A 23,594-nucleotide genomic window follows, 5' to 3' on the forward strand; every position below is an offset into this window, starting at 1 on the left:
AAAGGCCACTAACAGATAAAGCAGCCCCGGACAGGACGGATTATTTTCTGGGAATGAAATTCATTCAGAGGCTGACTTTGTCACACTCTTGCAACAATCTTCCGAAAACGCCTCAAAAAGCAGACTTGTTGAATTACTAAAAAAAAAAAAAGGAGTAATAAACATCGTATGGCTAACTAGCCAAGCATTGTCCCGTGTACCATCAACCCTGTCACTAGATGGCGTTGTAAGGATTCGTTTAATAAAATACCCCAAGGACGAAGAATTATGCCGGAAATACGCATGTTCTCGAGCGGATGCACGAATTTCAAGATGGAGGTGGACGGGATTGATCATGTAGGTGTTTTTCCTTCACGTTTGTTTGTTGTTGGGATAGATTATTAATGAAACCTCGACAATACGATTTGACTTAAACATTTCCTTTAACGTAGTGTTCAGAAGAACTGGTTGCACGCGGATGCTGTCATTACGGAAGTGCCACTTCATTCGAAACAATTAATGCTCGGATTGATTGCTGTCTCATTGTGGCTAAGCTAGCTAACGAGCCGCGTAGCCACGGTCTCCCCTCAGTTGATGGAGTTATATTGAATGGTTGGGAGCAGTGAGGATAATATCTCTGATAGTCTGTTTTGGGTTTTTTTTTTTAAAACAGATGTCACCCTGGTTCTCTTCAAACGAAGTACTATTAGCCGTTAGAGCTAGTGTGGCTATAGGGTGAGTTAGCAAACGCATGTCAACAACGTCATTCAGGGTTTTTACGCTGGAAATGCTTAAAATGTAATGAGGTGTTTCCAGGTTTAACAGATACTTTAACTTTTAGCTGAATTACTTGAAGTTGTAATCTTAATACTAAATAATAATGTCCATTCTGAGGACGTGACAGCCGCTGCGTCACAGCACAGCGAGTCATAGTTCCGAGGACAAACTCCTCTGTGAATGTTTGAGTGTCTCAGCTAAGAAATCCCACAGGATCTGAACTCAGAACGCACACAGCTGGTATTATCTGCAGCACTGATTAATCCATCAATCAGCTGTCTTACTCAGACACATTCCGTCATTGGCTTCAGTTCTGACTGGACGGTGTGAATATAACTCGGATTACATGACGAATCTTAGTATGTTTGTTATCACGCAGGAAGGAAGCTACTGCTTATTCCACAACTCTAATTTATTTCACGTCATGTCACAGGTTTTGTTTTTGACATAGCACTTTAGGTTGAGGCTGGAGATCACGAAGGAGAGCCTCAGTCAGTCACAGGGGGAACACTTAAGCCACACGGAGCCAGATGAAGCATCCTGCCCTGGATTATGTTGGTGGTGATGGCAGCCTCCCAGATGATTTATCTCAGTCAGAATGACTTAGATGTCAGTTCAGGATTCTGCCTGGATGGAGATTGAGTGCTCTCTGATGTCGTGAGGTCTAAATCTGTCAACGTCATTCCCGCAGTCATGGCAGTGGAAAAATATTTAGAGCAAGTGGAAACACCTCTATTGTCCGCGTCGTTACTTTTGCTACTACATTCAGAATAGCTGAGGTCAAGTGCTGAGCTTGATATGATCTGTCTAAACATCATAAACACTGGGCTCCCATCCTTATTACATTTTTGGGGTGTTTCTCTTTTTATTTTAGAAACAATTATTGAGTTGTTGTTAGTTTGATAGCATCTTTTGGACTTGAGCAGTGTATTGAAATAAAAAAAACAAAAACAAACAAAATCAACAGCGTGAATATCTGTTGCACCCCCGTCCATTATTTCTTTTTCTTTTTTTTCTTGACAGATGGAGATGGGTGACAGTAAAGGTGGCTCCGGTCTCAGGCAATACTACTTGTCCAAGATAGAAGAGTTGCAGGTAAGCTGCTGATTCATCTCAGTGACCTGATCATCTCTCACTGCCTGTCAAAGCTGAAAACTCTCTTGTTGTTTCGATAGTTGACAGTGAATGAAAAAAGTCAGAATCTCAGACGTCTGCAGGCACAGAGGAATGAGCTCAACGCTAAAGGTACGCTTCATTGGTTCCACATGCCTGTATTTTTGAAAAATAGAACATCGCGCTGTTAAATGTTTGAAGTTTGCTCTCTCTCTCCCTTACACTCTCTCTCTCTCTTTCTTCTAGTGCGTCTCCTCCGTGAGGAACTGCAGCTACTACAGGAGCAGGGGTCTTATGTAGGAGAAGTGGTTCGGGTCATGGACAAAAAGAAAGTGCTAGTCAAGGTGGGATGTCTTTCAGTTTTCTTAAGGACTTTGCTCAACACTCTATTTTGAAGTACTAGTTCAAAGTAACGTGCCTCTTCATGATATTCAGGTGCATCCAGAAGGGAAATTTGTTGTGGATGTGGACAAGAACATTGATATTAACGATGTAAGTATAAATCCAAGATATTCCATAAGAGAAAAGAGAAAAGTGGTGCTTCAGAGTTTTGTAATTTCACCCGCTCCTGCACAGGTGACTCCAAATTGCCGCGTGGCTCTTCGTAATGACAGCTACACCCTTCACAAGATCCTTCCCAACAAAGTGGATCCTCTGGTATCCCTCATGATGGTGGAGAAGGTTCCGGACTCCACCTATGAAATGATTGGCGGACTGGATAAACAGATCAAGGAGATCAAGGAAGTGATTGAGCTTCCGGTCAAGCACCCGGAGCTGTTTGAGGCGTTAGGTATCGCACAACCTAAGGTGGGTGTCCGTTCAGATCCGTTTAATACGGGGGGGTGGTGATGGGCGGTTGGACCCACAGCCCGTGGAGGCCAGAGGTCGAGCTGCTGGGCACGTCAACATCAGGTTGACTTTCTAGAAAATATAACAGTTTCTATAATGGAAAAGTTTTTGAGGGGTTTTTTTTGCCATAAAAACAATAAACATTATTTGGAAAAAATTCTGTCTACAAAAGCTCTTCTCACACTTGTGGGCGGGGCTAAATAGCCAACTGACAGCTGTATTAGCATCAGAGAAAGTGCTGAGTTGCTCGGTTCTTTTGCAGGTGTTTTTTTTCTTTTTTCTTCCTAGTTACAGCTACAAAGCAATGCAGTAGAATTCCTGGATAAATTCCCAGGTAATCCAGAAACAGAAGTAACACTTGGGACAGAAACACGTTTTTTTAAAATGACTATTTGGGACATTGACAGGCACATTTCTGGTGACAAAACTGACTGACTGATCAGCTGACACACTCTCTCAGGGGTCAAGTGGGTGCAGGTATTCCTAATCGCTGCCAGAACTCCTGGAATGGCTGTGTTTTTAGAAGATATGATTTACAATACAGGACTTAAAGTCAGGAGCAATTTTCAGATGCTACACTCATCCAATGAATTGTTTCGAGCTAAAATGAACCCTCACTTTCTCTTTGTAATATATATCCCCCCCCCCCCCCCCCCCCCCATCATCTAAAGATTTCAGTTTCTGACTTGGTTTCTGTTCGCAGGGGGTGCTCCTATACGGGCCTCCTGGCACAGGAAAGACCCTGCTAGCCAGAGCTGTCGCCCACCACACTGACTGCACCTTCATCAGGGTGTCTGGTTCTGAGTTGGTCCAAAAGTTCATTGGAGAGGGTGAGGCCCCCCCAGAGTTAATAATAGTGCAGTCTCTCTCTTTCTGTACATTTGATGACTCACTGCCCTCCTGCAGGTGCCCGGATGGTGCGTGAGCTGTTCGTCATGGCCAGAGAACACGCTCCCTCCATCATCTTCATGGATGAAATCGACTCCATTGGCTCGTCCCGCCTGGAGGGGGGCTCGGGTGGGGACAGCGAAGTGCAGAGGACGATGCTGGAGCTGCTCAACCAGCTAGATGGATTCGAGGCCACCAAGAACATCAAGGTACAAAATGATTCAGTGATTCTATTCTGAGGGTCCATACAGCCCTGGAAATAGGTGTGTGTGTGTGTGTGTGTGTGTGTGTGTGTGTGGGGGGGGGGGGGGGTAGATAGATAGATAGATAGATATACATATGTACACATATATGTATGTATGTGTATATATGTGAGTGTGTGTGTATATATATATTATATATAATATATATATTATATAATATATATATTATATACATATATAATGTGTATGTCATTAGATGTGTAAATATACATAAATACACATACGTATATAACCGTATTTGTGTGTACATGTGTATATATGTGTGTGTGTGTGTGTGTATAGATAGGTGTGTGTGTATGTATAGACAGATAGGTGGTGTGTGTATGTATAGACAGATAGATAGGTGTGTGCGTGTATGTATAGACAGATAGATAGGTGTGTGCGTGTATGTATAGATAGGTGTGTGGATCGATATAGATGTGTATGTATAGATAGATAGGTGTGTGTAAAAAAAAATATATATATATATATATATATATATATATATATATATATATATATATATATATATATATATATATATATATATATATATATATATATATATATATATATATATAATAGATTGATTTTTGTAAAAGTGTGAACCCTGTGTACAGCTGTTAAACTGCCCAAAAAGTAATCATTTATCTGTTTACCTGCACTTGTTTTATGAAACATAATCAAATGTCTTCTTGGTAACAATGTGTCCTTCTGCCCTATCAAGGTGATAATGGCCACCAATCGTATTGACATCCTGGACTCGGCTCTCCTCAGGCCAGGCAGGATCGACAGGAAGATTGAGTTCCCTCCTCCAAATGAAGAAGTAGGTGCTTCCATGTATAATGTCACAGTTACAACAAGTACACACAAGTTTCTTCAGAATTGTTTGTCAGCCTTGAGCGAGTCTTCATTCTGTCCCAACTAGGCTCGTCTTGACATCCTGAAGATCCACTCCAGAAAGATGAACCTGACACGCGGCATTAACCTGAGGAAGATCGCCGAGCTGATGCCCGGAGCTTCAGGCGCGGAGGTGAAGGTGAGCATCAACCCATTGAGTAGTTTGCAGGTTGGTGGTGGATGATGTTGGACACGGCTGACTTTATTTTGATAATCTGGCGTGCAGGGTGTGTGTACAGAGGCAGGGATGTACGCCCTGAGAGAGAGGAGAGTTCATGTCACCCAGGAGGACTTTGAGATGGCTGTGGCTAAGGTGAGAGTCGGACTTCAGAATTTTAAAGACGCCTGGAAGATGCTGTGTCTCTCCATTTCAACCTGCCTGTGTTCTCCTCACCAGGTCATGCAGAAAGACAGCGAGAAGAACATGTCCATCAAGAAGCTGTGGAAGTAAAAAAAAAAAAAAAAGGCCTTCCGTTCTCTTTCACACACCGCCGCCACGTCTGCAGCTTTTGTTTATGTCTAGTTTCTAATTGTTACACAGTCCTTCTAAAATAAATGACTTCCCCAATTAATGAAGACGTGGCTCCTTTGTCAGTACATCAAACTGTAAAAAATGAACTCTGGTACCAGCAGTTGGTCTGCATATTTATTGAGATGGACAGTTTCTACCAATGGTAACAATTTATGGCACTTCACATTATAGCTGCTAGAATATTATAGATCAGGTCTCCCAACCATGACTCCTGGAATTTCACCTTTCATGCACGTACCACAATCTTATCTACCTCCTGCAGTTTTTCCACCTCAGGAACATTTTGTAACTCAGAAGAGAAAGTTTTCAGTTATATATAACTTTTTTTCCCCAAAACCTACTAAAACTGTTTCAGCCTTGTTTCCATCGCGATCCAAACTCTCAGGTTAGCGAAATAATTGTGTGTGAACTCCAGTGTTGCCCAAAGATATTCGTACAGAAGCAGCAGCAGATGGATAAAATGGATCCAAGTTTACACTGCAGTTCTACAGGCGCATTCTGCATAGAATTACAGGATCTGTATGTGAGGGAAGAAACATCAGGACAAGGTCAGGGCTTGTTCCTTCAGACGTAGCTGAAGAGACTGTTGAGAAATTAGGACCTCGACGGGGTCCTGCGGTTGGAACCGTGTTGCAGGTCGGTTCCTGTGGTGGAAAATCCTTTAATTCAGTGCTAACATTCATACTTGATCTGTAACAAAGGCTCAGGCTGATGACAAATCCAATTGTATTCAATCACAAACCTGTATTTGCGTAACAGTAAACATTAGATAACACCAACAATCAGAAGCTCGGTTTCTTCTGTCCTCCACACACGGTGGGCCACTGTGTCAACCTGAACCAGTCAAGCTTAGCTAAAGCAGGTCTAGCTCCTCACCCAGGACACAGGCACCCACTGGGGTTCAGTCTGCACCCTCTCCAGTACCACCTGGAGTTCCGCTATGGCACTAACCGGGTCCTCCTTCACCAAGACGTAATCCACACAATGACCATACTGCTCCTCCATCTGCTCCGCCGACTGCTTCATGTCCTGTAGGTCGTCCTCCTTGTCAGTAGCACACGAGGACGCATCGTCAGTGAGGAGACACACAACATTCAACGATGGCGTTTGCTGGCGTGTAACTCACTGTGATTCCGACGCTGAGAGATGAACAGGAACTGAGCGACTTCCTGCAACTGTCGAAGATGTACGGCCTCACAAAGATGACGTAGGGCTTGAACTCAGCGGTACGAAGCGTTTTTAGTGCCTAAATATAGACAAAATAAAAGAACTCTCGGTTACACCAAACAAACAGTAACAACGGCAGCTTTACGAACCATGAGGGACATTTACATAGAAGTGAATTCCCAGCTGAAAATATTGCCGTCTTGCTGTTCAGCACTTTAAATCCCTCCTTTATTATATACAGAAACACAGTTTTGGACATGTGGGGGCGGCATGGCTTGGAGGTAGAGTGGCTGTCTAGCAAAAAAAAACAACAGCAACACAGAGATGTCTTGATATTTTTGTGCTAGGCGTGTATGAGACTGGTGGATGTAACAACATGAATATTTGCATTTTATGTGCTTTAGGGCTATCAAAAGAAGTCTATTTATCTACATTAGCGGCCTCTAATAATGCCATTGTACTCAGGAAGTATTAAAGCAGAGAGTCTGGATACTAGCCTCTGGTTGTACATCTACTAGACAGATCTTATTTTGATCCAGAGTTCTGTGAATGGACTCCAAACTCGTGCCGTACAGATTGTCTTTGTACTCCCCGTATTCAATAAATCTGCAGGGGGAAAAAAAACAAACAGTCATGAATTGTTGAGACAAAGAGTCGATATGCACCGACAGAGCAAATGGGTCACTCCAGTGATTAATCCTTTCCTCACTGACAGGATGTATTACAGTACATGGTAATATTTCTGAAACACTGGAGTACACAGTAGGCCATCTGTTGGATATATATCCAGTATTCAATACTCACTTGCCATTCTGGATGTCTGCCTCGAAAGCTGCTTTAGTGATAAACTGGTACTCCACTCCTTCCCTCTCATGACTCTTTCTGGCTCTGGTGGTGTCTTCAGGGTTGATGGGGGGGGGGGGGGGGGGGGGGTACGGAGAAAAACGTTACTGTGCGTTCTTTATGGAGGGAGAGCTTTTATGTGTGTGGCATTTGATGGTACAACTGAACAGTCACCCTCCAAAATGTCAATCCTAAAGAGCAAATTATAGAGTTTGTAGCTGGTTATACAAGCGAGGACACCCCCCCCCCCCAAAAAAAAAATCAAAACTGTCCACGTTTCACGGTGAAAGATATGGAAAACGCATCGTCTCAACTGTAACCAAAGACAAAAGTATAAAAGTCAACTCACGAGGCACAGCTAAACCATAACGTCTGGGATTCTCCGCGATCACCTTCTGTTTGAGCTCAGTGATTCGAGCTCCAAGTGAACCTGAGACCAAATACCAGAGGAGACAGTTAAACTAAATCTATATGCAAAAATATTTTACTTTAAGTAATATTTCACCAGAGAAGTGGGTTTTTTTGCTGTTCAGTTGTCACAAATCCCCCCCCCCCCCCCCCCCCCCCCCGCCACATTACGTGTTTGACATTAGACTGCGGATAGAGCCGGCCATGTATGTTTAGCTTGAAGCTAACGGTACAGAATTGGAGGGGTCTGTTTGCTTTTAGCTCAAATCAAACTGTTTGTGGATTACTGAGCATACAGTTGGATAAAGATGCCCTGGATTAAACCCGATGGCGCGCTGGAGAGCTCGAAACATACATTTTTTTCAGTTGTTTTGTTGCTGTAGCCATTGTTAGCTGTAAATTACCGTTCACTTCAAGCTAAATACACACTCTTTCTGTGGTTGGAGTGTCACAAAGACGTGATGCAGAGGTGAAAAAAAAAATGTTTGACAGATTAACCCATTTATGAATAATTGAGAGTTTAAAAAACTTTTTTTTTTGGGTGAAGTATCGCTTTAAATCTCATGCCAATCGCAGCAGTTAGTACACCATCAACGAGCTCCTCCAGCAGACCTACCAAGCAGCACTATGAGCCGAGGCCTCTCACCGGGCCGCGGTAGATACTGTGTAACTTCCTCATAAATCAGGAAATCTGTGTGATTGGCGTCTGGAGTCTGAGGGTCTCCTGGTGAACTCTGACGATCTTTCTTCAACCGGAAACTTCTGCGCAGGCCAGCTGAGGTCAAAGATATGAATGTTGAGATGGGACAGATATCTACATTCTGAAAGATGCACATTTCTGACGCCCTGACTTAAAGTTTAAATCCCGTGCCATACATAAAACCACACACACACACACTGAACAACACCGGTAGAAATGAGTAAGAGTACCTGAGTAAAAATCCCAAGAGAAAGCATGGCCACAGAAGGCAGGGGCTGCCTTTGTTTTGGGAGAAACTACAGCCCACATTAGACCATTTTATTCAACCAGCTTAAATCTCACCAGCGGTATAGAAGCATGGAAGCCATGCATGCTGCACTGACGCCACACAAAAGCCAAGGGTTTATCATGTAGCATGAAGAGGCTATTCATAAAAGGAAGACATAAAACGACCTGATGAGACGCCCATTGGCGTACGGCACAAACAGCCTGCCACTTACACACACACACACACACACACACACACACACACACACACACACACACACACACACACACAGAGCTTTTTAAATAGAAAGTGAGGGCCTGACAATATACCCACACACTTCTACTCAGCAATTCCTGAAAGAAAGTGTGACAGTTAAAGCAGCTGTTTTTACCCTTTTCATATCTTTTTCCATTATACCATTCAGATAAAACCTAAATCATCGTGATTCAACAGCTGAACCGATGTTTCATATCATCACAGTAACAGCACATCAATACCCGCAGTCAGTTTTGTTGACCAAAGTAACAATAGAATTCTTGAGGTGCTGCATCAAATCACTGCACTTGGTCAGGAAAGTAGTTCCTTGTATCGGTCACCTCAACTACAACTACATCACATCAATAATTTCAACAGTTTTATTTCCACAGCTCATATTTAACACAACCTGAGTTCTAGAAATGCAAGCAAAATTCATTTGGGGTTCAGGTGCATTTGATGAATTTTGAGAAAGTTTTCTCTATTGACCCGACTGCTAGCATTTAGCTGCTAAGCTAACTAGCGGTCGGCGGTACGGCGGGGGCCTGGAGCTTGGTAGTGCACCACGCAGAGAGGAAAGAAGGGTTTCTATCAGCTTGTGTGCTACTCTAAAAATGACAATAACTCACTTGTTCTTTCAAACATATCTCAATAAACCATTTCCACTTAAAATCTCAGCCAGTTGTTTATCGTGTGTGTCTGTATGTGTGTCTTCGTTATGGGCTACTTTGACCACAGATATCTTATTGCGTTTCATTATTTTGCAATGAAAGAATGGCTGTAGCGTGAAAGGGCAAAATATTCAGATCCCATCAAGGGGTTGCCAGAGGATTCTGGTTCCAACTGTATAATGGACTCAGATGTGAAAATAAAGGCTGCAGTAATGCTTTCAAGGCACAGAAGCACAGGAGGTAAATAAGAGCAGGCAGGATGAACACGCTGACAAGATTAATAACTAGCGTAGGCTCCTTTATGGTTTTTAATTCAAATCATGAATCGGCTCATAACCGTCCTGACGGAGGACAAAGTAATCCACCTCTAGATTGTGGAATGGATTAGCACATAGATTCGGATGAACATGTGATGTTGCGGCGGTGATTAGAGAGTCATTGAGTTGCGCCTCCTCACCTACGTCATTTCCCTCACTGTCACAGTCCTCTGTGGGGTGGCAGGCAGGAGGAGACGAAAGGACAAGAAGAGGGAGGTGAGGCTGATGATGTCACAGCACAGCAGGTCAAGTCACATTGGGGGAAATAATAAAGGGCTATGAGGGGGGTGGGGCATATTTATATACCTGTAAAAGACAAAATTGGGAGGTAAATTGTGATAGAGGTAAATTGTGAGGGCGGGGCAACTACCATGGCATGAACACATGGTTGAGAGCGGTTTACTGATGTGTGATCCACGTACCTCTCTCTGCCCGATCATCTGAGGCAACACGAGGAACGAAACACATCGGCAGACCATTAAAATCACTGCTCTTTCAGCATTAATGGCAATAAGGAACCATCTCATTTATTACGACACATTTAGATCCTACAGTGTGGAATTTGATCAAATACATTCCTTTAATCGCCATCGTTTAAATTTTAAAAAGTAACAAAAAAAAAACCAGTAATAATTCCTGTAAATAATTAAGAAATGATTATTTCCCTAAAATGGAAGGAAAAAAAACTTGACTCCTTATTTAAAACGTAAGATAAACACATAAAATAATATCAGACGTCACCCATCATCTGTTGTTTGTAAGACCTTTTTGTTTCATTTCACTTAAAAAAAAATTGGATTAGAAAATGACACGATAGATTTTGTGGAGATTAAACTCAGATCCTCTGTTCTCCTCTCATAATCTCTTTTCCTGCATCTCCTTTGCTAGATTGGATTTGACCTGCAGTGCAACCTGAATATCTCCGTAGCTAAGCCTCTTGTACATTTATGGTTATAGATTATATGACACAAAGTGATTACCGTGGTAACAAAGCTTACATGTAGGAACTTTAGGGGACACTGGGAAGGAACCCATTTTCATCCGGTATCTCAAGCGCCTGACGAGACACAAGAAAATGAAAAATGACCGTCAGCACGATCAGAATTTGAGATATGAAAATATTACAGTGCTACTTCTGAATTTCCATTTCCACACCGTTTAACTGATCAAACTGCAATTTCATCGCTTTATGCTACAATGTTTGAGGCAGTTCTTAATTTCGTGCTATGCATCTGTGAGTGGATTCCTAATTTTTTTGAGGAAGACAAAAGCGTCGTCATTCTTATTGTAACTGTAGTAAAGCAGCTGTACGTGTGCGTGCTGGAAGTGACGTCTGCGCTCCGCTCAGAGATGTTCAAATCCTTTAATCCTCCTCAAACGTTACAGGAGAGATGATGAAGGCTACCTCTCCTGAAACTGTGCAGACGGGACGAGTGCGGCGCGCAGGTTACAGTCGCCGACCCTCTTGGCCTGCCACCAGGTGGCGTCCTCTTGACTCACTACCTGAAGAATGTCACCCCTCTTAAAGGGAAGTCCCGCCTCCTGACATGGCGTGGCTTTGTCTTCAAAGGGCATGTAGTCAAACAAAGCTCGCAGGTAGACCTGGGAAGAGGACAGGAATTGTTTAGTTCACACATATAATAAATTCAATAAAGTTAATATGTGGTCGAAACATGTCAGGACTTCTACGACAACCACGCTGTCACCTTCTTAAAATAATCACCTGAGTCATTTTTTCACGTTTAAAAAAAAACACAAAAAACTGGAGATGAAGCATCGTAAGGAGCTGTTTTAGGCTATTAATTTTTTTTTTTTTGAAAAAATTGAATCTGGCAATTATTTCATGAAGGCAACGACATCCAAAAGATATTCAAAAAATGTGAACAGGCACATAAAGTGGGTCTCCAATCAAATATTACTGCTTAAAAATTCAACCACAAAACGAGTGTGAAATTATAACTCCGAAATACATGGTTGAAATAATAACAAATAATAACCATGAAGCTGATAATAATAAAAAAAGAATTTCGACTGAAAATATTAATATTGAATTTAAAATAAAAAAAGGTCTTAAAAAAATGGACATATTTAAAGCGGTAATGATGGCTGGTATTGTTTTGGAGACTCTAGGTCACGTGACCTTAAGAATACTGAAGGCGTGTCTTAGCTGCTCGAAGTCCTTCTCGGTCAGTTGCTAGTATCTTAGATCAAAAAATGCACTTTTAAAAAAAGTTCATGCATCATATCTTAATTTGAAAAAAAAAAAAAAATATATATATATATATATATTTTGCACCAAAATAAACATTTAAATGCTTTTTCACCTCATTTGTTACACTTTTACTTCACAGATGCAACTTTTCATTTCATTCAATGAGGACTGTGCTTTTTTTAAGTAGTTTCACTCCCAGAAATCATGGAAAATGTCAACTTCCGCCATCACAACGACAGGATTGGCTAGATATTCCCAGTTGGACGGAGGGTTGGCGACGTCATCATCACATATTCAACTAAGCTTTTTATCTTTTTTTAACCACAGGAGTGTTGATCTTCTTATCACCTCAGACAGGAAACATATCCAGATTGTTATAATCTGCCCCACAACAGAAATGAGTGCTCACCCTGCTTTCCTTCAGCTTGTCTTCCTCTACAACAGCTGGGATGATTTTCAGAGTGATGGATCCTTGAGACTGAGACTGATCAAACACAACGCAACCGTTAGCAGCAGATAATCCAAGCAGCATCAGGACTAATATGAATGTAAAGAAAACATGTCTGTTACCAGAATCTGACTAATTTCCTCCGGCCTTTTGTGAGTTATCAAGTTGCCATTAACCTCCCGAAGCTCATCCCCCACATGCACCAGACCTGGCAACACAAACACACTCATAGAGCTCAGCAGAAGCAGGATCTTATCAGAGTGTGTGTACTGCAACAAAGATGTATTTTCAGACTTAAAAATGAACAAAAAAGGGAACAATTTCCCTTTGGTATCAAACTGATAACATCCCCCGGGACACAGTCAGGGGCAACCCCCGTTTGTAATCTCAAAATATGCAATCTCGTGGCACTAATCTGAAGGATTTAATCTGTGTTGACAGTTTGTAAGGGTTACACAACATAATCTCCTCACTTCTCTGTCAGTGTACCAGTAGTGATAAGAAAGTGCTGTTGGTAGAAAGTTCACATTACACTGAAGAACATAGAGAACGCATGACTTTTGTGTCTGCTGTCAGATTACTATTTCAAAGAAAACCAGTCAGGGATTATGTGGTTATATGTAGTACTAAACAATGGGAGGACTTTAGCTCTCACCACTGCGATCAGCTGCCCCCCCCCTCATGATTCTGGCCACGATTACAGCTCCTGTGGTTTCGTCTCTCCGAATAGTCGCCCCCTAGTGGAAGAAACCGAGTTTAATTGACGTTTGCCTGAATGATGACGTAGGGAGGATAATAATCCTGGTTTCATCACATTTTAGCGCAGCATATCACGAATGACTTCTGCTCAGGATCGTAAATAGAAGGTAGGGGATACTTAATTAATGTTAGCAGTTGTGAATCAGACATAAACACCAATAGATATAGAAATGGTGGACTAATTAGCTCTGGAGCTATCCAGTCTGCATTTGTGTAGGATTCATATTAGATATAACCGACCACTGTCCACAACCGTATGTGCATTTCACTCTTGTGCCTTTTTGTGCCAAGCAGTGTCGAGTTGACATGAGAACCAAACCAGGAACACATTTCACCCCCTTGTCTATAACTGTAGAAGATGAAGAATCTAGCTTTGTATACTCTTCAGGCATTTGTTCCTTTTTTCCTAGAGAGTAACCTAAACAAATTCTGTCAGATAAATGAAAACACACACACACACACACACACACACACACACACACACACACAATGACCTCCCTGCCACCCAAATCAGACACAACATCTGCAGTTTTAACTGCAATCCAAGCATCACTAATGAATGGAGTCCCACAAGGATCTGTTCTTAGAACCCTCCCGGTCCAATCCAGATTCTCCAAAAATATATGGTTGCTTATCATAGCTTTTCAGACGATACCAGAGCTATCAATACGGAATCGCTGTGACAGTAAACAACTGCACACACATTAAATACTGAATTACATCTTCACTTTTGATTATCCCCCCCCCCTTTTATTTTGAGCAAAACTGTTTTCCTTAGCTGCCAGCTTGTGTTTGTTCCAGTCTTTCAGCCAGACTGTGACACGTTAAACTTCATCAGCAGCAGATACTTTCGCCTTTCAACACTGATGTTACCTCGAATGTATTTCTGCCTAGTTAACAAAAAAAAATCTATGTTTTTGTCTCGATGTATTTGTTTTTCTATTTTGTTACCCTGCCTGCAGAGTTCCCCTGAGCAAGGATTATTCATGTCTCCACACAGTGACACACACTAACAGCTCAGAGCTCTCTAAAGCCTCTATTAAAACTAAATAGTTCCAAAGCCTGATTCAAGGGCAGGACATCAAAGCTGCTGAGGGAGGGAAGAGCTCTTATTTTGTTATGTCCTCAGGCCTCTCACCAGGGGCTCCTTGTTCTTCACCAGCCGGACTATCTTCACCGATTCCTCTTCTAGATCATCTTCCAGATCATCCGGCAGCGGCGGAAGCACCGGGTCAAAATTCTTTTGGGCCACCGTGTCATGGGCAGACAGCACGGCCTGAGTGAATAATTCACAGACAGACAGAAACATAAACATACACGAGGACGAAAAAAACAAAACAAAACAAAACACTACCCAATAAAAAGGAAGTCACTGTTCAAAGAAAGAAAAAAATGATCGCTACACCCCAGAAAAACTGGAAATATCTGCAAAAATAATTAAGGAGAAAAAGATGGAGGGAAATCATCTGGCAGTTTTGGCAAATTCCTGCTTCAAAGTCACCGTCTCTTTCAGCTCACAGAAAGCCAATAAACTGAACATAATCTCTTGATAAGACTAATGAGGCGGTCTGGTCTGCATCAGGGGGAAGGGGTAGGGGTCTAGACAGCTCAGACAACGTTGTTATGTAATCGATTATCATCTTAGAGGAAAATCAGAGCAGCTCAGGGGGAAAATTAAAGGTGTAAGACCTGAAAGGATATGGAAGTGTGTCTCGGTCAAAAGGAACAAAATGGCGGCATGCATCCATTAGTTAGTGTGTGTGTGTGTGTGTGTGTGTGTGTGTGTGTGTGTGTGTGTGTGTGTGTGTGTGTGTGTGTGTGCACCTTGAGATGAGGAGTGCTCAGCAGCAGCAGCAGTTCTCGCTCATCATCTTCCAGCGGGCCATTATGGAGCTCTTCTGTCAGCTGTTTTTGAATACAATTTTTTTTTTTTCAAACAAGCTGAGGTGTACTATTAAGACAGGAAATATCGAGTGAAGATGCACCTACATCCTCTACTAGACAGGAGGCGCTGTGGAGAACTGGAGCCGGGCTCTGTTTCTCGTACTGCTTGAGTTTCTCATGGATCTGTAAACAAATTATCACAAAACTAATTCACAAATATGAAAGAATAAAATACAATACAAACACACATTGGGAGTTCGCATATTTACCGATCTATATGTTAAATATGATGTCAAGTGGTCAGACTCGAGAGACGGGGACTTTAAAGGCTCGGGGCTCACGTGACATGACCTTAAACACGATGATCTGTGTTCATTATACGTTTTAAAAACATACATGAGTAAAAGACAGAAACATAGTTTCAAAATAGAGTGAACTCAAGTTAAAAAAATTAATAAAACCAAGTAAATATTGATTAAAAACTCAGTAAATTCAGCTATATGTCTCCAAAACAAAGCAAATGTGGTTTTAAATGGCATAAATAGAAACTAAAAGAAGCAACTAGCAAGTGAGTAAAGAAAGCAAGAGGAACAAAAAGAAAAAAACTGAAGTATATATAGAAAAAATATGGAATGAAGCCAAAATAGTATTATAATGAAGTAAATATAGGATAAATATGGAATGAAGCCAATATAGTATTATAATGACGTAAATATAGGATAAATATGGAATAAAGGCAGTTCATAAGATTTTAAAATAAAGTAATTGCTGGTAGAAAAGAATAAATAAAGCAAATATGGGCAAGTAACTGAGTAAATGAACTAAATAGGATTTGAAATTTTAAAAATAAAGTTAAAGACAGGAAATGAGGTAAATGTATGTCAAAAATTGAGTAAATTAAGTAATTATAGGTTTAAATTAAATGGCTTAGGACTCGTCTGAACTGACTCGACATTACATGTGACTGGACTTTCCCAAGGAAACTGACTTGGACCTGCGTGAGACTAGGAGGTTCCGACTTGAGACTCGTTCTGATGTCAGGTAACATCATCAAGAGGCATTTTCACAGAACAAATCAGTTTATTTACAGCTTTGTAACCTAGATTAGATGTTCCTCTGGAAAGATGACCCCCCCCTTCACACACACACACACACACACACACACACACACACACACACACACACACACACACACACACACACACACACACACACACACTACCTTCATGAGGTAAGCAAGGCTTTTCTCACTGAAGACATCCTTGAGGAAGGCCAGGTCCTCCTTGTGGTTGGCATCAGGGTGGAGCTGTGAGGTGAGCAGGGCCAGGGTCTCATGAAGCCCTGGAGGATGACCATTAAATACACATTATCATCACCATTTTGAGAACCAAAAAAACCAAACAGCAGTTAGAACTAATATTTATTCTTATACGTGACTTTCCTACTATAAGATGGGAAGCACCAAAATGAAGCCGCGATTCCTAACTTTATGTTCAGGTTATCTCCTCTAATATAGTATTCTAGTGTAATGAATATATATTATAACCCTGAATTATTCATGAGCGCATTAAAAGGCATGTTTGGCTGTACCTGTGCTGGTGGACACGATGGGCATGGCTTCAATCATGTAGAGGAGGGGTGGGGTGGGGTGGGGTGGGGGGAACAGGGTGGGAGGGACAACAATGGCGGTGACTCCTCTCCTCTGGCTCCTGCTGTTCCTCACGTACAGCCAAGGTGAAAAGTCACTGATGCAACTGGGAATATAAATATATAAAAAGACACACACACACATATACACACACACACACACACACACACACACACACACACACGCATGAGGCTTAGATATGCATAATTCAAGAACAGATTTTTTTTAATTGGTTTTACTCATAATTATCTCCACCAAGGAGGTCATCTTAGTCTTTGTGCCGGTAGGATTATGCAAAAACCATCAGGCTGATTGTCCTTCAAAAAGATGGAGCTTTGTATCACAGGCTAAGGAAGAATCCATTCAACTTGGGCCAGATGAGTCATAGCGCCATGTGGTAGCAACAGGAAATGCCTTCAGAACGTAGTGACGCCACATTAAGGGCCGTCGCCAACCAAGTATGGCGTTAAGGGAGAATGGATAGCAAAGCTCTAATCAGCAAGCGTGCATCGAGGTGTCTCTGTCAGCACCAGTGAAGGTGTCCCAAACCTTTAACATCGTCACGGTAACATCTACAAGCTAAATTTAAATTACAATCATAGCGCCACCTAGTGGTTATGGGAAATAAGCTGAATGGAGAAAACATTTGACAGTGTATTTCCTTCATGTGAGGTTGCAACATAACAATGGATATAGTAATTGTCTGAGAGAAAGGCTACATCTACAGACACACACACACACACACACACACACGAAGCACAAAAATGGTGTTTGATAAAACTAAATAAAAATGTGTCTTTTATTTTGAAAGAATCATCCCCCTTGAGTTAGGAAGCAGAAAAGATTTCCCTGTGTTGTCAGGCAGTTTCTCCAGATGGTAAATCAATGTGGCTCACACACACGCACGCACACACACACGCACACAAACCTAGAATACCCTGATCATCATGTTGACAGACAAGCTATTCTCTGCTGACAGAGAGGATTCCTCCGCCTCACTCATGCTCCACATCTACTTCTGTGTCAGCCGAATGTTCAGGATCTCCCACTGCAGTTACGTTTGTTATGCGATCCTCTAAGTTTCTCTTCATTGTCGCATTTTCTGCCAGTGAATAAGTACAAACAGCTATCATGGACATTTCTCGTTTCGAATAACGCCACAGCAGAAACCCATCGTCACTGAGTCAGCGACCTGTGTTCATGGAGTTATTTAAAAAAAACAAAACGGCAACAGTAAAAGTGTAAAATATCATTGATATAATTGTGACTGTGGAGTAGTGAAGATTTTTATGTTCTGATGATACTGAGGTCTCATTACAAACAAGAAGTGACCTTCAAAAGCGCTGTTGAAATGTACAAACGATGCTTTCTGATGAGTTGGAGAGTAAAAAGATCAGGTCCTGCTCATGTGGGAGTCCACTGAGGGATCCAGGATGTTTGATGCTACGCTAATAAAATCATTTTTATTTTAGTTAACCTTGGTAAAGTCACTGCTCCCTGGAGGTCGGCCACTTCAGACACACTTCAGACACTGAGGGCTGATAAGTATGTGTGTGTGTGTGTGTGTGTGTGTGTGTGTGTGTGTGTGTGCGCGCTGCTGCACAAAAACAGCGTGATGACTAGGAAAGGGGACACAATGTTTTAGTGACCATGATTAGCCAAAAGCTGGCGACCCGTCCAGGGTGAACCCCGCCTCTCACCCAACGTAAGCTGGGATAGGATGGATGGATGGATGGATGGATGGATGGATGGATGGATGGATGGATGGATGGATGGATGGCTGGATGGATGGATGGATGGATGGATGGATGGATGGATGGATGGCTGGATGGATGGATGGCTGTCTGGATGGATGGATGGATGGATGGCTGGCTGGATGGATGGATGGATGGATGGCTGGATGGATGGATGGATGGCTGGCTGGATGGATGGATGGCTGGATGGATGGCTGGCTGGATGGATGGATGGATGGCTGGATGGGCCAAAAGTGCTTGAATTCACTATTATCATTCAAACCAAAGAGAAAAGACTCAGACTATTATTTTGAAGGGAAAAAAATCTAATTGTGATTATTGTGACTAATATTGCAATCGCGATATAAAGAAACAGTTTCCGTTTTGGCGGCACGGTGGTGCAGTGGTCAGCATGGTCACCTCACAGCAAGAAGGTTCCAGGTTCAAGTCCCGGCTCCAGCTCAGGATCCTTCTGTGTGAGTCTCCATGTTCTCCCTGTTCCTGTGTGGGTTCTCTCTGGTACTCCAGCTTCCTCCCACAGTCCAAAGACATCAAGAGGGGACGAGGCTGATTGATACTCTAAATTGACTGTAGGTGTGACTGTGAGTGTGAATGGTTGTCTGTCTCTATGTGTTGGCCCTGTGATGGACTGGCGACCTGTCCAGGGTGAACCCTGCCTCTCGCCTGTAGACGCTGGGATAGGCTCCAGCCCCCCCGCGACCCTTAACAGGAACAAGCGGAAGAAAATGGATGGACAGTTTCCCTTTTAAATCATTATTCTCATTTTAAGTCAAAAATCCATTCAATTGCTTAAAGTATGATTTTTATGGGGATCTGCTTGATACCAAGATGTTTTCTTCAGTCTGTAGGATATCACTTGTAGGCAGTACAACAGTGTAATAGCCTTTCACACATTCCTTCAGTTTGAAAAATGCTGTTGGCCCATAATGAGAATTCGATTAAAATCCAATTAATTGTGCAGCCTGAACTCAAGAGAGGTACAGAATATGAATAAATTATGATCATAAATTTATGACCCAGCCCTCAAAAATCCATCCATCCATTTTCTATACCGCTTATCCGTTAAGAATAAGCGACCTTTACAGTGATCAGAGGGTCTTCTAGCTCTCAGATTAGAGATTTGATCAAGATGAGCCCGAACCTTCATTCTTTCACATACTCAAGAAAATTGATGGTAATTTGGTCCACGACCTGTCCATGGTGGAGGTCTGGAACGGTCTACAGGATCCAGAATTTAGAGTTTGATCCAGATCTGCATCGAAACACTTGATCCTTGTAATGTTGCCAGATTTCCTCCTCATCTGTGAATCACTTGAGGAGATTCGCTCCCCCGATTCCCCACAATTTCTCCTTGATTTATTATAGATAATTACACCCGATGCAGTTCTACAGTGCGATTATTCTAGACCAACTATTCTATTTATGACATTTCTGCCCCTGAACAGAAAACACCGAACGCGCCCGCAAACTCGACCCGCGCCCGTGACCTTCTTTCTCTCCCGTCTCCTCTTCTCTTCATCCATCGCTCTCTCTAATTACGAGAGGCAGAGAAGAAGCTTAGAGGCAACATCTTTCTGGGTTTTATCATCTCTCCTCTCACTGAGTCCATCGTCTAAATACTTAAAGGTTCCCGCTGGCCATATGGTGGTATTATCTCGCCTCCTTGATTCAAGATGGCAGCCCCGGCCGCCGTGGGCACTGCTGACAATTTCAAAGAATAACACTGAAGCGGATTAGAAAGGACGGGTAGATTAAGGGATGCGGAAGTATGTGGATTTACCTTCTGATAATTGATTGACAGCCAGCGTTGCCAACAGTTGTTTGTTTTTTGTTTTTTTTAGCCTTTAGCTTGCATCTTACTGGTCTGATCTTCAACGGGGTTATTTATCGTGATGTAATCGTCTGCATCTTTACTCCATTTGCATACAGATTTGAATCCCAGGGGGAAGTTGTTTTTTTTTTGGCCTCGTCTCAGTCGTGTAGTCACTCTAACTGCTCGGGGGGCTTTTTCTCATCTGAGGTGAATATTAGATTAAAAGACTTAACAGGTTTGGATTTAATCACTTCGGTTTAAGAGCAACTCTCATAGACACGCACACACACACACACAGACACTGTGATATAAAGGTTGTGTATTGTCTGGCTTGGTTGTCATGGCAGCTTGTCAACTGTGTGTTCTTGGGTGTTTTGTCATATGGAGGTTTTATATTTTCAAGAATTGTCTGTCATTTTGTCAGCGCGATATCTCAAGAACGCCTGCAGGGGATTTCTGTTCATTTCTTCACCAACATCTCGTTACGCACGTCGCAGAGGCGCGCAAACGTCACGTGCCACTTCCACTTCAGGTTATTTTAGTGTTTCCGGTCAAGTTCTTCACACCGCTGGATCACGAGTACATCGCAGATGCAAACTGTCACTGGTTATACTGGTGTCGGCTGCTCTCGTGGTAAATATTACAACAATATCTCATACTAAATTTAAAAAAAACCCACCAATTTGTTATATATACACATCTTTAGAGCTACGGTGCGTCATATTTCTATGGATAAACACCCCCTTAGCGTAACAGAGGCTCCTGAGCACCCGAGCTAGCTACTTCCTGTTAGCCTTCCGCTTACTTGAATTTGGATGATGATTCATCCTCTAGACGTTCCAAATATTATCAGGCCAAACTGATAAAATTCTGATGATGAAACCAGTCGTTTTGGTAGAGTTGCGTTGAACTCAGAACTACCTGACCACCATTATGCATCTGCAACAGGTACAACGGCGTTGGCGGCTATGAGGCAGTGGTCTCCACTGCAACAGTGAGCTCTACCATGACTCAGGAAGTTCACATAACAAGGATAGCATCATTTTGCATGATGAGTGATTTTCTTTTGATACTTTATTCCAGTTTTATTGATACTAATTTGGTACTTTTACTTTCAGATGATCGGCAGGTGTGTATCATGTTGGAGGCTTTATTACTCACATATTGGGCTCTAATTTTGTGGGAAAAAACACTTTTTGTTTGTTTGTTTGTCGTCCATCAGCTTCTGTGCCCACCGATGTGTTGACATGTTTTGACCTTGTGAATCCGCCTCTGCATCATTTATCTCTACAAACTCTCCAGCCTGGACCAACATTATTCATCCTACTACAAAACTCACTGCCACTGTACTACACTGACTTTGTTTACGTACAATAGAACTCTCTCTCTCTCTCTCTCTCTCACACGCACACACACACACACACACACACGCTACCACCACCTGTCTGTTGACTTTGTGTGCTGTTGGACGGTCTCAAGAGAGAGGCAGAGTTGGGCGAGGTCGCCGACACGCAGATAACGCCATCTGCCCACCAATCCGTGTGTGTGTGTGTGTGTGTATATACCAGGTATTGCTTTTTTTATGGGGATATAAATCTGTTTATAAGATCAGATTGTAGGGACTCGCCGGCCTCACGGATTCAACGAGTGTGTGTCCCCAGGAAATTAATTAAAGTCTTTGTGATGACCTCTTAGTGTGTGTGTGTGTGTGTGTGTGTGTGTGTGTGTGTGTGTGTGTGTGTGTGTGTGTGTCCAAAATCTGATGCCACCCACGTCTGGATATGACAGATTTCCCTCCAGTGCTCACTCTCATTTCCAAATTGAGTCTCGGTCTCTCAAAGGGGACGTCCAGTCTATGATGAATTGTACAGAAGCACAAACGAACTGTAGCATCGTTAACGCCGTCAAACAAAGCAATCCGCTTTATTAGCGCGGAAGAGAAAAGCTGGAAATACAAATCTAATAAAAGGGAGGAGGTCAGGAAGCAGAAGGCTCTTAAGAGGCTTAGAAGAACGTGACTTCCAAACACCTTCAGCACGCCCACCGAGACGCAGCAGGATAGACTCCAGCTCTCCTGCACCCTCAGCGCTGGCAGACTGAACTTGTCTGTATGTGTGCAGGAAGACACCCCCCCCATGTCTCTCTCTCTCTCTCTCTCTCTCTCTCAAGGTAATTTCAGATTTTCATCAGCCAAGGACCTTGACATGATGTTTGACAAAGTGCCAGTCTGACTGGTCAGGAGCCAAATGTTAGAAGCTTTTTAACTGGCAGCTGCTGTCAAACTCCCACTGAGTTCGTTATTAGATGTGGAAATGGAAACAAAACAAAAACAAATAAACAACGAGAGGATGCGCCAATCAATGCATTTTCTTCACCTCGACCAAAAGCAGATTTGCTGAACTCATCAGCTGGACTCTCCATGTCCTCACTTCTTCACACTGATGTGTTTTATATAAATAAAAACATCTCCCTGCATGGTTGACCTTTATTACCCCCCCCCCCCCCCGAAAGACAATCAAACCCTGACAGAAGGCTTGCAGCAGTCCAGTCAGCCCAACTCAGCTACTGGGATCATATTGATCAGCTTTTTGTTTTTTTTTATATGAACCCATCAGGACAGTGTCTCCGTCCATGACAGGTGAAAGGAGGATGCAGCACAGACATGAAAGACAACAAATTTCATTGAGCATGTGAATGTGCAACAGTGTGTATTTGTGCAAAATGAAAATTACACACACACACACACACACACGCATGATGTGCTGAGAAACACTAGAAAGCCTCCTCACCTTGTTGAGGCTCCCCGCAGCCTCAGGTTGCGTGGTTCTCGGTCGCTTCCCTTCCAACACGCGTCTTCCTCCTCCGCTCTTCCTCTTTGTCTCCGTTCACTCTCTCTCTAGCCGCCTGGCCGCCACACATGAGGTTTTATTTCTTTCGCTCCATCCAATCAATCGCTCCCCTTCCCCCCTCTGTCAGGCTCCCACCGTGCTGCCTTCATGTCTCCCTCGGAAATTTGACGCTGCCTTTCTTCAGCGCAGGTGCAGCGCTTTATTCAATACTGTCAATTTTGTGTCACTTTATTTTGATACTTAACAAAATAAGCCTGGTATGATTTAGCTTATCTTTCTAGATCAAAAAAAAATCATGACATGCTAGGATTGATGACA

The 23,594-nt window shown here is 42.5% G+C and overlaps 2 protein-coding genes across 8 annotated transcripts; one reads left to right on the forward strand and one right to left on the reverse strand.

Moving 5' to 3' along the window:
- The first annotated feature begins 267 nt into the window (after positions 1-267).
- psmc5 (proteasome 26S subunit, ATPase 5) lies at positions 268-5,320 on the forward strand. Of its 2 annotated transcripts, none has more exons than XM_086194507.1 (12): positions 268-336; positions 1,780-1,851; positions 1,932-2,001; positions 2,116-2,213; positions 2,305-2,361; positions 2,446-2,676; positions 3,422-3,548; positions 3,625-3,815; positions 4,576-4,674; positions 4,777-4,887; positions 4,975-5,061; positions 5,146-5,320. In XM_086194507.1, the coding sequence occupies exons 1-12, from the start codon at positions 268-270 to the stop codon at positions 5,197-5,199; spliced, it is 1,266 nt and encodes a 421-aa protein (XP_086050633.1). In that variant the 3' UTR covers positions 5,200-5,320. The 2 variants fall into 2 exon arrangements, with proteins under 2 accessions (XP_086050633.1, XP_086050634.1); XM_086194508.1 differs by lacking the exon at positions 268-336 and adding an exon at positions 428-714.
- LOC147239642 (MAGUK p55 subfamily member 3-like) lies at positions 5,276-23,338 on the reverse strand. Of its 6 annotated transcripts, none has more exons than XM_086194502.1 (20): positions 23,217-23,338; positions 16,803-16,966; positions 16,435-16,553; positions 15,318-15,395; positions 15,153-15,233; positions 14,467-14,604; positions 13,225-13,306; positions 12,692-12,777; positions 12,531-12,605; positions 11,315-11,511; positions 10,908-10,966; positions 10,332-10,349; positions 10,050-10,079; positions 8,629-8,694; positions 8,345-8,473; positions 7,640-7,720; positions 7,252-7,345; positions 6,945-7,053; positions 6,407-6,526; positions 5,279-6,324 (listed from the first exon to the last, which is right to left on the reverse strand). In XM_086194502.1, exons 2-20 carry the CDS (start codon positions 16,837-16,839, stop codon positions 6,145-6,147), a joined length of 1,779 nt encoding a protein of 592 aa, XP_086050628.1. In that variant the 5' UTR covers positions 16,840-16,966; positions 23,217-23,338; the 3' UTR covers positions 5,279-6,144. The 6 variants fall into 6 exon arrangements, with proteins under 6 accessions (XP_086050630.1, XP_086050628.1, XP_086050627.1 ...); XM_086194501.1 differs by having other exon boundaries at positions 5,314-6,324; positions 8,315-8,473; XM_086194504.1 differs by lacking the exon at positions 7,640-7,720 and having other exon boundaries at positions 5,276-6,324; positions 8,315-8,473.
- Between the last annotated feature and the right edge of the window lie 256 nt (positions 23,339-23,594).

This window comes from Aulostomus chinensis, chromosome 23 (assembly GCF_037954235.1).
Source record: "Aulostomus chinensis isolate RoL2024-O1b breed Wild chromosome 23, RoL_Achi_v1.0, whole genome shotgun sequence".
In the NCBI taxonomy this organism is placed as follows: Eukaryota; Metazoa; Chordata; class Actinopteri; order Syngnathiformes; family Aulostomidae; genus Aulostomus; species Aulostomus chinensis.

Bases quoted from the DNA above. Each gene is read 5' to 3' on its own strand.
- psmc5 (XM_086194507.1), top strand. From the start codon at position 268: ATGCCGGAAATACGCATGTTCTCGAGCGGATGCACGAATTTCAAGATG. The intron at 3,816-4,575 runs GTACAAAATGAT...TGCCCTATCAAG, and splicing joins AGGCCACCAAGAACATCAAG to GTGATAATGGCCACCAATCG. The intron at 5,062-5,145 runs GTGAGAGTCGGA...TCTCCTCACCAG, and splicing joins TTGAGATGGCTGTGGCTAAG to GTCATGCAGAAAGACAGCGA.
- LOC147239642 (XM_086194501.1), bottom strand. From the start codon at position 16,839: ATGATTGAAGCCATGCCCATCGTGTCCACCAGCACAG. The intron at 15,396-16,434 runs GTAGTGTGTGTG...ATTTGTTTACAG, and splicing joins GCCTTGCTTACCTCATGAAG to ATCCATGAGAAACTCAAGCA. The intron at 8,695-10,049 runs GTGAGGAGGCGC...TGTGGGCTGTAG, and splicing joins CAGTGAGGGAAATGACGTAG to TTTCTCCCAAAACAAAGGCA.